Genomic DNA, 16,342 nt, shown 5'->3' on the forward strand with positions numbered 1-16,342 from the left:
ACCAATGATTCTCAGATTTTTTTAGTCTCAGGACGCCTTTACATTCAAAGTTAAAAATTCAAAAGAACTTTTGATTATATGACTTTATATTTGTAGATATTTACTGTATTTTTAATTAAAATCAAGGAATTTGGGATCCCTGGGTGGCGCAGCGGTTTGGCGCCTGCCTTTGGCCCAGGGCGCGATCCTGGAGACCCGGGATCGAATCCCACATCGGGCTCCCGGTGCATGGAGCCTGCTTCTCCCTCTGCCTATGTCTCTGCCCCTCTCTCTCTCTCTCTCTCTCTCTCTCTCTCTGTGTGTGTGTGTGTGTGTGACTGTCATAAATAAATAAATAAAAATTTAAAAAAAAATAAATAAAATCAAGGAATTTAAAAGCATTTTATCATTGCATTAAAAATTATAGCTAAGTGCTGTGCTGTTAGAATTACTATAATTATTATTAATGAAATTTTAAATGAAATAACGAAAAGAGTAGTAATGGTGTTCTTCATTTCCTTGTATCTCTTTAATGTCTGGCATAATTGAAGATAACTGGATTCTTATCTGCTTCTGCATTTAGTGTGTTGTGTATCCATGGCTTTGGAAAATTCTACACATTCCTAAAATATAAGGCAAATTACATCTTAGTCTTATTACAGACAGTTTTGACCTTGAGAGATCCTCCTGGGGTTCCTGGACAACACTTTTTCAGAACTACTTCTTATATAGTGTTAATGTACACACGTAATGCACCATCCACGAAGTAGCTCCAGTGGTGATTTTTAAGAAAGGAATATTTGCTTTACAGTAGAGAGCATAGACTGAATTTAGATTGTGCATTTCTCTTAGGTGACTATGTTTACAGAGAACCCTGTTGTGAAATAGATTTTTTTATTATAATATTTGTGCTTGGACTTTACCGAAAGCATTATTAAAATACAAATAGATATAAAACTGGAACTACAATCCTTTTGTAACTTGGACTTTGTGATTATTTTTTGTTGCAGCTACTCTGAAAATTTGTAATGATCATCAGTAGGAAAAATAGGAAATATTTCTATAAGTATTTTACTACCATCTGTTTCAAACTCATTCTAACTTTATCTGTATAATCTAAAGTAGAACTATATATGAAATGGAAATACGACGCCAATTTGTTTCATGTTCTCTTTTGGAATAGTCATCTAAATATGCATGTGAGATTTAAAGCTGAGAATGATCTAACTGTGTCATCATTCCTTCCCCTCTAATCTCTGTTGCATTGATTTTTAAGCTTTTTTGATTATATATATGCTTGATCAGGAAGAAATTTGAGCATGTATCTCCAAACGATGCATTCATGAATTATATATACTTAAAGCCATCTACATAATGTGTATAAAGTATTTTTATAATGTGCATAGTTTTAAACATGCAAAAATATAAATTGAAATAATTACAAGATGCACTGAGGTTTAAAATTTTGATGTTTAATAACTGTAAAATGTCATTATTGATAACATTGAATACACATTATTACATTTTATGGTTTTGATATAACCTTGATTTAGGTCTGAGTTTGCTTTATTTCAGAACTTGGTTTTAATGTTTCTTATAGCTGAAAAGAAACTTGTAAAACATTATATAAATCCAAATGGCAAGAAGTGTACTCACTAATCATTCTTATTTTCACTCCCATCCACCAGTTACACAAACCTTTTTGTTTGACATATGACTGGTAAATTCCATCTTCTGCTCTCAATCTGTTGTTCTTGCACAGTTACAAGTACTGCATTTTTAAATTTTTAACCAGTAAGATCAAAACCCATTGAAATGCTTCATTTGGAAGGTAATACTTCAGCTGCATTTCAAGTTGGTGAAAGTGGTCAACATAGTATTTCCACTTTCATCTGTCCCTGAGTCCAGAGTTGCTCTACCTAATGCAAAGAGCAAATCTATCTTTTGGGCAAGGGGAACGTGGAAGAGAAACTGTCCTATTATTTCTGCCATTTAGAACATTGTAAACAAATAAATTCGTTTAACTGGTTATTGTGTACAATAATATGTGGTCATTTCTTTAGCTCAAATGTAATTCAGAGAGAAGTTTTAATATTTGCTCTCAACGGGTTGTCTTGCCATCTCTTTTGGGGAACTTGCTTTTGTACCCATTGATGGTTGAATCCTGCTGATGGGCCTCAGGATTTATTATTATTATTATTATTATTATTAATTAATTATATATCATCCCTTCAAATTTACCACCAGTTGATTTTATTCCAGTCTCTGTATTCTCTCTCTTCATCTCCCATATACCCCTCCTGGATTAATCTTTATCCAGCATCTTTATACTTCAGATCATTTTCTTTGGTTCATGCTCTCTATTCTGAAATATGCTTTAATCATATCTGGTATCATTCATTTACTCATTCTTTTCTTTGAATGATCTTTTTTCCCTGCTTTACCTGTCCTAAGAGAACTATTAATTTTTCAGACTTTTTAGCTCAATCCTCTCAGTAAGAAAGAACTTCTCTATAAGAATGCAAAAGAACATTTTCCTTCATGTAAATTTATAAGTAACCAAAGTAGTAAACTTTTAAGAAACAATGCTTATCATTACTACATGTATATCCTTTTTATTTTGTTGTGTTTCATTTTTTAAAATGCTGGATCATGAGCCACTGAATTGATTTGAGACTCACAAATAGATTAAAGCTGAAAGTCTAAACAGTACTATTTAATTGTTCTTTTTTCAACATTGTTGACCTTAAATTTTAGTTTTTGGGGGTTCTTTCCTCCCGCCCGTTTTTATGTGAACTTTTTTTGCGCCATAGAGCCTTTGTACTGATTTTAATCTTTCCCTGGAATGCTCTTTCTTTAATCTTTCCCTGGAATGTTCTTCCTGGAATGCTCTAAAGCAACTATATGGCTAGTTCCCTTTTATCATTTGACTCCTAGCTCAAATGTCAGGGACACCTCAGAGGGGCCTTCTGTGTTCACACAAACCGCAGTCCTCGGTCTTCACTTGATAGCACATTACCATCCTTTAGTTTCTTTATGGCATTTACGATATCTGAAATTATTTGTGTTTTATGACCTGAATTCTTCGTGTACCATCTGCACATACCAATCTGAATATGGGTTTCATGTGGAGAGGGAGCTTGTGTGCGTTATTTACTGCTATATCCCCAGCTCCTAAAGTAGTGTCTGGCACCTAGAGTAGGTACCCATATAGTTGGATTAATGAGTAGCATCTGGCTTACCTTTTCATGTTATGGAAACTAAGTTTTTCTTGTACGCCTGTAAAATTGATACAGTAAATAAAACATGATTCATGGGTAGCACATAATTCTTAAGTTTTCATGTATATCTTGTCTAACACATGTAATAATAGTGTTAACCATTGGTCAAGTGCAAAGGAATTCTCAACCATTGCTCTACCTACTTTAAAGTGTTCTCTCATTTAATTCTTACATCTCTGGAGAAGGTGATGTTATCGTAATTTGAAGAAACTTGAGTCTCAAAAATCAGTAGCTTGCCTTGTGGAAGATTTCATCTTCCCCAGTACTCTTAACTAGTACCCTAGACTGCCTCCCTATCCTTAGGGTGAGAATTCTTCAGTGGCAGGGAACTTGACATAGTAAGCATTCTTATCATTGTGGAATGCTTTGGGTTCAGTAGGGTATTTAGAGTAAAATTAACAAGGTATGTAAACATCATAATTAACTTATTGCATGTCTGTTGTCATCAATTCAGAATCTTTTTTTGTTTTGTTTTGTTTTGTTTTTTTGATCAGCATTTTCTTTCTTTCCATATAGTTTGTGGAGAAGTTTCTGTTGGAGAGGAAGAAGGTGAAGGTGAAACTGGTTGGATTGAAGGAGCTGCAATCCTCTTGTCAGTAGTGTGTGTGGTATTAGTAACAGCTTTCAATGACTGGAGTAAGGAAAAACAGTTTAGAGGTTTGCAGAGTCGAATTGAACAAGAACAGAAGTTCACAGTCATCAGGGGTGGTCAGGTCATTCAGATACCTGTAGCTGACATTACTGTTGGAGATATTGCTCAGGTGAAATATGGTAAGTAATAAACGACCAATACTTCTTCCGCTACAGGTAAAGTTACCGTAATCTTGTTTATAATTTAGCATACCATTGCTTTTTGTTTTAGGTGATCTTCTTCCAGCCGATGGTATATTGATTCAGGGCAATGATCTTAAAATTGATGAAAGCTCATTGACTGGTGAATCTGATCATGTTAAGAAGTCTTTAGATAAGGATCCCTTACTTCTATCAGGTATGAATTTCTTTTGTATCTTTGAACTTTTTTGTCTTCCACAACTATATGCCATTTGTCATTGAACACAGTTTCCCTAAGAGTCAACGATGTGAATGATTCTGTATTTTATTTTATTTTTTTAAGATTTTATTTATTTATTCATGAGAGAGAGAGGCAGAGACAGAGGCAGAGGGAGAAGCAGGATCCGTGCAGGGAGCCTGACGTGGGACTCGATCCCGGGTCTCCAGGATCACACCCTGGGCCAAAGGTGGCACTAAACCACTGAGCCATCCAGGCTACCCCGATTCTGTATTTTATATTAGCTTCCACCCTTATATCCCTTAGGGACTTTTTTGTTGTTGTTGGTAAGTTCGCAGAGATATTAGAGATTTTTGAATCCAGAGCCATATTTTACAAACGAGGAGCTTGAGTCCAAAAAAAAAAAAAGCAAGCGATTTTGAGTCATTGTTCATGTTAGTGTGATGATAACACTAAAACATAAGCCTGATGATTTCTACTTTTCTCTTTTTCTATCTTACATTTATTCTTAAGGCCTATTGATGTATAAAATTAAAGAATGATTGTTTTTAAAGCAAATTAATGAATTCTCGATGGTGAACTACAAAGGACTTTTTTTTTTTTAAGAACTGATAAAATCCTTAAAATTTATCAAAGATTACATGACTAATCAACAGTAGATGTAGCAGTAACACCACGCCTACTAGGGAGGATTGAATTTGCACATAGGTAAGAGATGTTCTGAGAATAAAGAGTATGATTTGTACAGATGAGGGTACAGTGTGAAATGGGCAGTTGGGTGTCTACCTGGGAGGCTCTTCTAGCAGTAACTGGTAGCTTGACCTGAGGTTAATTGGAAATGAAAGGGAAGGAATGATGGAATGATGGAAAACTGGCCTTTAAAAATGCTGAATGAGAGGAAACCAGAGTATCACAACTTGACTCCAATAGCATGTCAGTTCTTTCACATTTGATTTCCAGGTTTTTACTCTTAATTTTTTAGTATTCCTTATATAATTTACAAAATTGTCTGTAAGACAGTTGTTTACATATATGTTTGTTAGACTGAATTATACCAGAGCAAGCAGAGTGTTGCCTATTTGTCTTCTATTACCATTTTCAGATGTTAATGGAATGCCAACATTTTATACATCGTAAGGAGATGTTTGCTGATTTAACTATGTAATAACTTGACACCTGCAATTTTTCATTCTTCTCTGTGAACTTTATATTTTATTAATTTTTTTTTTAAGATTTTATATATTTTCATGAGAGACACACAGAGAGAGGCAGAGACTCACACAGGCAGAGGGAGAAGCAGGCTCCATGCAGGGAGCCCGATGTGGGACTTGATCCCGGGACTCCCAAGATCATGCCCTGGGCCAAAGGCAAGAGTTAAAACCGCTGAGCCACCCAGGGATCCCTTGAACTTTATATTTTAACTGATTGAACATGGTTTTACAGAAACCAAGTCCAACCTGTGACAAGTCAGTTAAGCGAGAGTCACAACTTCGGGCTTATACTTAGGTTTAAACTATTACCCTTTTTTAAGATTTGCAAATATGTGCCTAAAAAGCTTATTATAAAATATCCCACTACTAGAAATCAGAGTAATTACATATGTATGCATTTATAAACACCGTTATTAAAGGGTAGAGGTCTCAGTTATAATAGAGGCCTATCCAGAAATATCTTAGGTTTTGTATACCTTCAAAATCCTACACTACCAAGAACATCCTGTTTGGTTTTTTCTTTACGTGGCTGTACTTGTAATTCATTCCAAATACATATATCTTGCATATATAAGTAAAACTTATACTTATTTTGCTTACTCTGTGCCATACTTCTGAGAAATTGTATTTGTTAACTGGTAAAGTCTATGTATATAGTCTTTCCAAGGAAGGGAAAGCAATTTGATCATACCTTAACCACCATAGACTGCCTGAGCCACAGAATTTGGCAAACTGAGGTGGTACTCTTGTGACTTTTTGCCATATGCACTGCGTGGACCTTTATGTACATCGAGCTTACTACAAAGTGTTTAGCTCTTCAGGTTGATGTCCTTTAACTGAACTTTGGTCCTTTTTTATTTTAACAGCTTGCTAGTAAGCTTTATGTAGACTCAGGTCCCGAACACACCAAGTGTACCACAAGAACGCTGTAAATTTTCCATGGTTAAGAAAAGACTGAAATAACTTTGCAGAGTCCCTTATCGTAATGTGGGTGGGAAAGTTTTTCTGCATTTATTTCCCTATTCCAAAAATGTACTAAAAAACATAAAATGCATTTATTTTTAAATTTATTCTCATGATGCCATCTCTCACTGCTGTTCTTGGCTTTTTAAATTTAGATTTTTAAAAGCAGTTATTCAGTTAGCAGTGGGGATATGACCAGAACAAAAACTGTTTACTTTGCCTGAGCACATTAACCACCAGCATCTGGTTACCTGTGGTAAGGAGGAATAGAACATAAAAAAATAGAAATCTTCTAAAAGCCAGAATTGTTAAAAGAAAGAAATTGCCTTTTAAATGTAGAAGTTGCTCAGTAAAAACTGTCCTGAATTTCGTTTGTTTTCTTTGCCTTTTCACTGACAAGCTGGTAATTAGGAAATATTCAGAACATAGATTTTAAAAGGCAGAATATAGATTTAATCAGGGGCACCTGGGTGGTTCAGTTGGTTGAGCATCCAATTCTTGATCTCAACTCAGGTCTGAGCTCAAGCTTCACATTGGGGTCCACGCTGGGGCTGGGGCCTACTTAACAATAAAACAAAGAATAAAAGCAAGAAAGTCAGAGGCCTAAAAAAATTCACATTGGATAAATTCCCCAATAATTAATATATTTACGTTTTTAACTACTGGAATAAGTACATATGCTTTATGATTTTATTTAGCAAATAACCTTTGTGCATTAATTGACTTGGTATATAAGATGGTGCCCCCATATGGTTGTAAACCCGGAGATCAAATACGATAACTGTAAAGAAGACTATATTGAGAGTTTAGAAAAAAGAATTGCTTTTGAAAGCTACTTAAAATTCACAAAAATATTACAATAGGGAGATGGGAAGCCTTTTAATTAGTGAGGAAAGGTATAGAGATGTGGATGTACACGTTAGAGAACGCAAAGCAAACTCACTGGTATTGTATGATAAGAATATGCCCTTTACCCCCTGAGCTGGATTGAATCTTTGTCTTGACCTGTAATTGTTGTATAACCTTGGGCAAATTTCTAGAAAATTAGAAAAATAATGCTTACCAACTTGCAGGATTGTTGTAAGGAACAGTTAAAATACAATCAGTGTTCCCATTTCTGTTCCAAAGCTTTTTGTAATGGAATATTATGTTAGAGTAGTGGATAAAAAGTTTGGGAGGTTAGCTGATCTCAGGGAGAAGACTTTGGACTTAATCCAGTAGGCAGTTTAGAATCCGACGGTTTTGAGCCATGAGACACTTCTGAGAAAATTCATATTTTAGGAAGATTAAAACTGATGTCAGGCAAACTGGAAAGACAGACTAGCTAGGAGGCTGTTGCAATAATCTAGGCTGACTGGGATGAAAGCTGGTTTTAGGTACAGATTTGGGCTTTGGTGTGGTAAATGGGGCATTTGTTGCTGCAGAATACTTTTGCTTATAAGCATATTTCTTTTTTAAGCAATGTGTTTCTCAGAAATGTCAGTAATGGTGAAGGTAATTTTACATTAAAATTAATATGTATTCCTTGAACTCCCACAAATTTCAGACAGTGTGCAAAGGCACTTTACATTTGTAGGTTTATTTGAACCTCATTATTTTTATAAATGGCAGGTACTATTATCCTCATTTTATGGGTGAGCAGTTGAGATGTTAGAATTTGCCCAGCATCCCATGATACATGAGTGGTGCAGGGAGCTATGAATTCAGATGAGATGGATTACAGAGTTAAAACCTTAAGCATAAGAATTTGGGTTTTACTTAATGTCTTACTGAGTTTATCTTATTAAATACTGGATATCAAAGACAATTCTGAGTAAAGTTTGAAATTTGAGGGTAGGAGGAAAAAGCCATATCAATTAAAAATTTTTTTCTGTTGCTGTAGGTACTCATGTAATGGAAGGCTCTGGAAGAATGGTCGTTACTGCTGTAGGTGTTAATTCTCAAACTGGAATTATCTTTACCTTACTTGGAGCTGGAGGTGAAGAGGAAGAAAAGAAGGATGAAAAGAAAAAGGAAAAGAAAAGTAAGATTGGCAGTTTTCTGTAAGAATTGGTATTTGGAAATATGGCAGCTAGTCATAAGAAAGGACACAGAAAAATGTACTTCTTTTATGAGGTTCTGATAGGAAATGATCTACAAAAAGTTACTCGATATAGTACTTTCAAGTGGTAGAATTAATGGAGTCCCTTCCATTTCCCAGTTTCCCTTGTAGACACTGTAGTCCATAAAGGGCCTTTAGTGAACACATTAATCTCCTTTACCATAGCCATACAAGTTCAGCATCTTGAACACTTTCATTGGCTTTATTTATTCTGTTTATTCTTTAGTTTTAGCATCTTTCTATTATTTTACGAGCAACATGTAAACTCTTACTTCCTATTTGCTTATCTTTTTTGCTTCTTAATTCATAGCTTTGTCAACCATATCACATTTTGGTCTCATTGAGTTTTTCATCTATTTCAAGTTTTCTACTATTCACATTTCCCACTCTGTACTTAAATAGGTGAAAATGTTACTCTGACTCCTATTATGTTTATTGCATTTAGCCCAAAATATTTGATATCAAAGTTTTAGAAATTTGATATTGTCCCATTGCATCTGCTATCCCTACAAGTGTTCTATCCTCAGCAAAAAGTTATAACCATAGTTTATCCACAAGGATCATACAAGACAGTTGGATGACCGCTCAAAATTACTTTGCTGGAAGCATGTTACTTTTTTTTTCTTTTTTCTTTCTTTTCTTTTCTTTCTTTTTTTTTTTTTTAAGATTTTATTTATTTATTAGAGAGAGAGAGAGAAAGAGAGAGCAGAGGGAGAGGGAAAAGGAAGTTCCTTGCTGAGCAGGGAGCCAGATGCAGGACAGGATTCCAGGATCTCAGGATCATGACCTGAGCCAAAGGCAGACGCTTCGCTGACTGAGCCACCCAGGTGCTTCAAGCGTGTTACTTTTTTTAAAAAGGTCTCCCCACCCTGTTTCTAAGTATCTACTTTACCACTCCTTTCTCCCACTCAGGATTGCTCCTCCACAGTTCTTTCCCTTTGGCTGACAGCAGTTTACTGTGGTTTAACCACTTGGATTTATTTAATTTTACTTAGGATAGTAAGCCCATATTTCCTTCTTAAACATAAGTATTTTGAGATCTTCTAAAACAAAAACCTTGCTAAAATTTTGGTTTGCTGTAACTACAGCCATGCTTTTAATATTTGGATGCTTTGTTCTTTGGGCTTTGTCTTCAGTTGCAGGATTTTTCGTTCAAACAAAAACATACTTGAAAAGTTCTGACTGCAAGAGAAGGTAGTAAGACCCCTCCATTCTAAGTTCTCCTGCCCCAGTCCTCACGATAGCCCTCCCTGTGCTTCCTTAGGTTTCTTAAGGTGGAGTGGAAGGCAATTTGAAAACCAGTAATAATGACCATTTACTGAATGCTATGTGCATTATCTCCTTAATCCTTAAAATCATACAACGACGTAAAGATGAGTAACCTGCAGGTTACAGAACTTAGGTACTTGCTCCAGGTCACAGATCTAGTAAGTGACAGATCAGACCTGCTTGTCTGACTCAAAAGAGTCTGTGCTCTTAACCATACACGGTGCTGTATCCTGACTTATAGGAGTCGAAGGTCAATGGACCCTGCTTAAAAAGGAAGGGAAGTTTGCAGCTTTCTTGTTGACCCCCACAATATCTTTTCTAACAAGCATGGTTTTGGGTTTTGTTTGTTTGTTTTTTTCCTAAGATCTTAAACTTCTGTTTTCATTAATCCAGTCAAAAATGTTCCCAGGAATGAACATCTAAGTCCCATCCTCTCATTTTTGATTGTCGGGACTGTGTTTCTGTTTGGTGTGTTGTTTTTCTTCATAGAATGGGCCATGTTTCCATCTGTGGATTTCAGTCCTTCTCTCATTCCCTTAACTGCTTTGGCCGTTACTCAGAAGCAGTTCAGGATAATCTTTCTTGTTTCCTGCCTAGTCTAGAATGTAGCTATCTGGTCCCTCTCTGAACTCAGAGCTTGTTGAAAGTAGCTAGATACTCTCTTACTATCTCCCCGTCTATCTTGAGCATCTGTTCCTTCTTGACTCTGTTCCATGTTTCCCAGTTTGAAGATGGTTCTTCTAGATAGAGAAATTGGAAGAAAAATTGGCTGAATGCCTCCTCTTTGTTGTTTTCAGTATTATACTGCCTTCTCCAAACAATAGACTTATTCCTTCCTTGATTACTTTATTGCTTCAGATGTTCCCATCTTTGTTTTCTCCAAATTTAAAGTAATTTGGGGAATACCTTAACTGGTAGTCTTATTGGCCTATTCTTTACCCTCATACTCGAATTTTACTTACTTATACCTCCTATCTACATAGTTTGGGCTCTCGTTCTCATCACAGCCTTCTCATGTGCCTCTTGTCTTTATGACATTTCTCCTTCCTTCCCTATTCCTGCCCTTTTCTTCTTTTCTTAGAATTGCATGTGTATTTAGTTTGAGACCCTCTTATACCATATTTGGGTTCATTACAGCATCTAAAAGAGTAAAGTTTTATGGAGAAATCAAACAAGTACAGATGCCCCAAATCATTTTGGAGTAATTTCCCCTGGTTAAGACCTAGGGAGTGATTGACGCAGGCAGGTCATTACAAGCCAAATGCTTTCTAATCTATAAGAGCGCACACCATTGTGTAACAGTTCTGTTATAGAAATGTGAACTACCTCTGCATAATTTAGCATGACTGTCTTCATTTCTTTTGGAAAGCTTTAATTCCCATTTTGTTCCTACAGATAAGAAACAAGATGGAGCTATTGAGAATCGCAATAAAGGTAAGTTCACAAGGCTCTAAAAGTACAGTTAGCTTGTTTTCATTGTATCCAAAAGTATATCTACTATGTACTGTATTCATCCAAAAGTAGGATACAGGTACCAGGGGAAGTAAACAGTTGATGTTAACTTGAGTTAACCTCTCTTCCTGCCACTGCCTTACTCAGGCTGCCTTTACAATGGCAGTAAGATTTTAACTGTGATTTGTGGTATTATGCTAAGAAAAATCCAGATGTAGGTAACTTTAAACTTAAACACTTCAGGTTTTTTAATATTGATTACTGTAGTATTGCTAAGAAAAATGTGTAAGAAACAATATACAACTTAGATGGGTTTTTTTGCATTTGTTTAGGTCTGTAAACATGTACATTTTTCTATTTATATGGTTTACACATAATGTTCTACATTATGGTCACATGTGGAACGGATTTATAGTGTTTGGGGTAAATCTCATCAAACACAACAGGGGGGAAGAGAAATGATTTGGTATTTAGTTCTTAGTTTAAGGATCCCATGTTTCTTCCTCTTCCTCGCCCCTATTACCTGACACAACATTCTCAAATCTGGTATGAAGATTCACAGCCTAGTAATGTCACTCTTGTCTTATTTTCTCTGGCTAGACATATACCTATGCACACACAAAGTTGAATGTTTACATCTTTTCTAGCTTCTGTAAGAAACTGATTGGTTTCAGAAATCATTTCAAAATGCTAATAGTTTTGTGTGCCTTTAAAAATGTAGTGAGGTTTTATTTGCTCTTAAATCTAGCAAAAGCCCAGGATGGTGCAGCCATGGAAATGCAGCCTTTGAAGAGTGAAGAAGGTGGAGATGGTGATGAAAAAGACAAAAAGAAAGCAAATTTGCCAAAAAAGGAAAAATCTGTCTTACAAGGGAAACTTACAAAGCTGGCTGTTCAGATTGGCAAAGCAGGTATGATGTACAGAAGAAAAGGTGTTTTGCTTTTAAAATATGCTAACCTGCTTGAAAATGATCTTTTGACCCACTTGAGGCTGCAAATTGTTGCTCTGTGGGTGGAGAGGGAGTTAAAAATATTTTCAGTTTTATCCATTATATACCAGGTCTTTGAGTTATTACAGATCCTGATAATATCACTGTAGCTTAGGGACTCTTATCCCCATTTTATGTGGCAGGAACTCGTAATAAGTGGTCAGGTTAGGATGAATGAAGACTGCCCAGTTGACAAGCCCATACTTTTATCTGTGAATTTCTCAGAAAAACTGAGAGCAGTAGACAGAATGCTAATAGTGTAGTTTCTCAGAACAGATTACTCAACTGTGTTTTATTTTTTCGAAAGACTGGAGAGAAAGAGAGTACATGTGTATGAGTGAGGGGGAGGGACAGAAGGAGAGGAAGGGGCAGAGAATCCTTAAGCAGACTCCCTACTGAGCACAGAGCCTAATAAAGAGCTCAATCTCAGGACCCTGAGATCATGACTTGAGCCAAAGTCAAGAGCCAAGCACTTGATCAACTAAGCTACCCAGGTACCCCATGACTATATTTTAATAAGAAATTTCACCACACATTTTGCTCATCTTTTTACTGACGATGAAAAAAAAATTTTTCTTAAAATTACTTAAATTGAATGGATTAGTTAGAGCACCATCCTGGTGAGACCAGTTTCCAAATTGCTATCCTCACTACAAAACACCTGTTAATACAACCACTTTTTTATGGGGGGCAAAGAGCAGAAGCAGAGCTCTTGGCTAAAAACAGAGCATGCCCTCCAGTGTCATCTATGTGAAAGAACAAGTGGAGGAATCAGCATCTTTTATTAAAATCACTTAAATTAGATACTTCTGTTTCTTAGGAGTATATTGAAAAAGTGAGGCTTTTGTTTCTTTTCTTAATTAAGTTTATCCAATAGCAAATATTTGCTTTTTGTAATATATAGCCAAATGGTAATCCTGCCTCAGTGTTGGGGAAAAGGGTGGATTGTTTGGGGGAATGGGGGAAAATGGTTGGATTATTAGGTGCAGATATGTAGATTTGTCTTATTTTTTAGTAAACATTTGTAAAAGGCTAAATAGTCCACAAAATAGGTAAATGGCTTATAAAACATGAAGCACTAAGGATAGATGAAAAAATAACAATTGAGAATTTATTTTATTAATAAAAACATAGGATTGAGTATTTAATTCCAAGTCTCCCCATTGATAAGATTTTTACCAGCTTCTATTTTCAACATTAAGCAGTTGCCAGCATATAAAGTACCCACTTACTCTAAGCTTTTGGTATTTCCTTGTTGTTGCCTATTATTTTGTCTTAGCTTTAGTAGAAGGCTGAAGATACAGTTAAGTCTAGGAATCACACTTTCTACCAGCGCTCCTGGGGACAAGGGCTATACTTGGAAGCAGAAATTTAAATCTGACAATGCCAAATGATGAGTTAGGTGCCAAAAAAAAAAAAAAAAAAGTTAACAGTTTCTCAGAGAAATTTAAGTAAGTATCATCAAACCAGTGGTAATTTCTTCCAGTGGCTAATATGTACTGACAATGAATGGTGTTTGACTACTGAAATAATGGCATCTTTCTTCTTCTTCTTCTTCTTTTTCTTCTTCTTCTTCTTTTTAATATACTGGAAGGTTTGTTGATGTCTGCCATCACAGTTATCATTCTAGTATTATATTTTGTAATTGATACATTCTGGGTTCAGAAGAGACCATGGCTTGCTGAGTGCACACCAATTTACATACAATATTTTGTGAAGTTCTTCATTATTGGAGTTACAGTTCTAGTGGTTGCGGTACCAGAAGGTCTTCCCCTTGCGGTCACTATCTCGCTGGCGTATTCAGTCAAGGTAAGCAGGAAAGGGTTAAGTGGATTTACTAAGTTCAAAACTTTCCTTGGTGGAGAAAAGTCACATCTCTGGTTACTCTTTTCTTTCTGGTTCTGAAAGTAGAAGTTTTCCATAAATTTTATAATTCCTTTTATAAATGCTATCACGGGTCTCCTCATCCTCGCTGCTCCCCGCCCCTGCCCCCAAGTTGAAAGTCTATATACATCAAGATGTGTACACTTCCTCACAGGGCATTCTTGACACAAAACCAAGCACAGCACCGCGAGGCAAAGTTCTAGTTTAATTTTCACTGTATGGTAGTTCCATTGCAAGTCACATCACCTCCCTATCCCCCATCTCTATAATTAAAGTAAGAATGCTTGTCATTGACCTGTGGGAAAACAGTGAAGAGGCTTCTTTCCAGTCCAAAGTTCATGGGCCTCCTTGTTTCTGCTTTCCTGTCCTCATCATAACACGGCTGAGCTTCCACACGGTAGACAGACTCCTGTTCCTAAAATATAATTCAGCTATATTATTTCCTAAGCATAAAACACTTAGAAAATATCCTACCCAGGGTGGCCCTCCTGACCTCTCGGGCTTCATCTTGTACCTGTCTCCCTCTGGTCACCCTCTTCAGCCCCACTGTCATGTGTCACAGAATCTGGGGCCTACTTGTTCCTTCCTGTGAATTACCTGCTCTTTATTCTCTTCCAGTGTTACCCGTGGTAGCTCAGCTCTTGTTTTCCAAGTAGAATGCTAAAAATGAGCTTTGACTCCTTTGCTCACTACTGTTTACCTGAAGTTGTAATCTGGTTGATGATTAATACTTTAATTAATTTTAATATCTTATATGGAAAAGGTGAATTGGATCTTTAAAAAGGTTTAGCTAGGGCAATTTTGATCTCTCAAAATGGCTTTGCAGATAAAATTATACTTAATGGGGAAGAAGAATGCTACTCTTGTTAATTTTCTGATGTTAAATTTGCTATTCTTAAATAGTATTGCTGTGGTGATGAGAAATATTAATAGTCATAGTTTCTGCTTTAGCACTCTGATCCTCAGTATTCCGACACATTTTTACAATAAACCTATTATGATATGAATATTTTTTGCTTACTGTTTGAGTTTATTTTCTTTAGGCATATATCTTTCACTTTCAAATGGTAAATGTTTCAGTGTGATGAAATATAGTGTAATCACCTATTTGTCTTTTTTTGATGTTTTGAAATAATTAGAAATAATTGGGGTAGATAAGTTTTAGATACTGTTCATTTTATCAGTTCTGTCAGTTCATTTTGAGTAGTCATCAATAACATTAATTTTTCAGTGGATCAAAAAGATATAGGCAGAATTAATTTATATTTCTTTAATAGAAAATGAATAAAGAGCATTTTAACTACTGTTCTTTAAGTTTTTATCAAATGTTTAGCCCATATTTTATTAATTACTGTTCTTTTTCTGCATCCTTTATTAGTACTGTGCAAAATTGAGCACCTTTTTTTCACTGTAGGACTTTATTCTTTTAATCTTGAACATTCATGCAAATCACAAGTAATTTGGGAGGTACACCTTTCTTCCCTATATTTATTTCTTCAAGGAACCAATTTTGCAGTATCCTACATGTTAGTAGTCACAGAACATACTTTGTAAAATAGCTCTATGTAGTTTTTAACCCATTCTACATTTTTGAAAATGAATTATCAAGCATTTTCATTTAAATGCCTTTTGGGGCTACTGTGAAAACTCTTGGTTTTTTAGAAACTATTTTGTTCTTGTAAATAAGAGGAAAAGATTATCATAAGGATGAGAATACCAGGTATACTGGCATATGGAAAAGATAAAAATGACCCACTCTGGTTTTGATATGTTATCTCAGTCTGTTAGAGTAAAAAAAAAATCAGGCAGCCGTATGCCCACAAATCTGTATTTTAACTGATAAAAGTTACTTTTTCCGTGGTGATTTGTTTTCCACTTTATAAGGAGACTTAATCCTTAAATGTCGTATGCTTTTACAATGCTTCAAGTACCTCTGTACTTGGAGGACAGATTGTCATTGCTCTTACATAATGTGAAGACACTTCACAGAGGCTGTGGGAGGCTTAGAGTCAACATGATTTGCATATGAGTGCAGGTGTCTGTATTCACTTACTAGATTATGTTAGGCACTGGTAAAAAAAAAAAATTGAGACTACAGAAGGGCAGTATGCTCTTTAGCTTATTTAAGTAGGTCAAATATAGTAAAATTCTTCCAGTATTAAATTGGTGCTTTATACTGTATACCTGTATATAGCTGGTAGTTTT

General features: G+C 35.7%; 1 protein-coding gene across 7 annotated transcripts in view; it reads left to right on the forward strand.

Annotated features, from left to right (window-relative positions):
- Positions 1 to 16,342, forward strand: part of ATP2B1 (ATPase plasma membrane Ca2+ transporting 1) — a 128,361-nt gene that overhangs the window by 79,052 nt on the left and 32,967 nt on the right. For all 7 annotated transcript variants that reach the window (XR_008665881.1, XM_055336327.1, XM_055336322.1 and 4 more), the window contains exons 4-9: positions 3,777 to 4,031; positions 4,123 to 4,248; positions 8,326 to 8,466; positions 11,209 to 11,247; positions 12,014 to 12,175; positions 13,848 to 14,062. Coding sequence is in view for 6 of the 7 variants with exons in the window: in XM_055336327.1 (XP_055192302.1) it covers positions 3,777 to 4,031; positions 4,123 to 4,248; positions 8,326 to 8,466; positions 11,209 to 11,247; positions 12,014 to 12,175; positions 13,848 to 14,062 (938 nt within the window). In the remaining variant the exon portion in view is untranslated. The remainder of the gene's footprint in view (positions 1 to 3,776; positions 4,032 to 4,122; positions 4,249 to 8,325; positions 8,467 to 11,208; positions 11,248 to 12,013; positions 12,176 to 13,847; positions 14,063 to 16,342) is intronic.

The sequence above is a fragment of the Nyctereutes procyonoides genome, unplaced genomic scaffold (assembly GCF_905146905.1).
Source record: "Nyctereutes procyonoides isolate TBG_1078 unplaced genomic scaffold, NYPRO_anot_genome, whole genome shotgun sequence".
In the NCBI taxonomy this organism is placed as follows: Eukaryota; Metazoa; Chordata; class Mammalia; order Carnivora; family Canidae; genus Nyctereutes; species Nyctereutes procyonoides.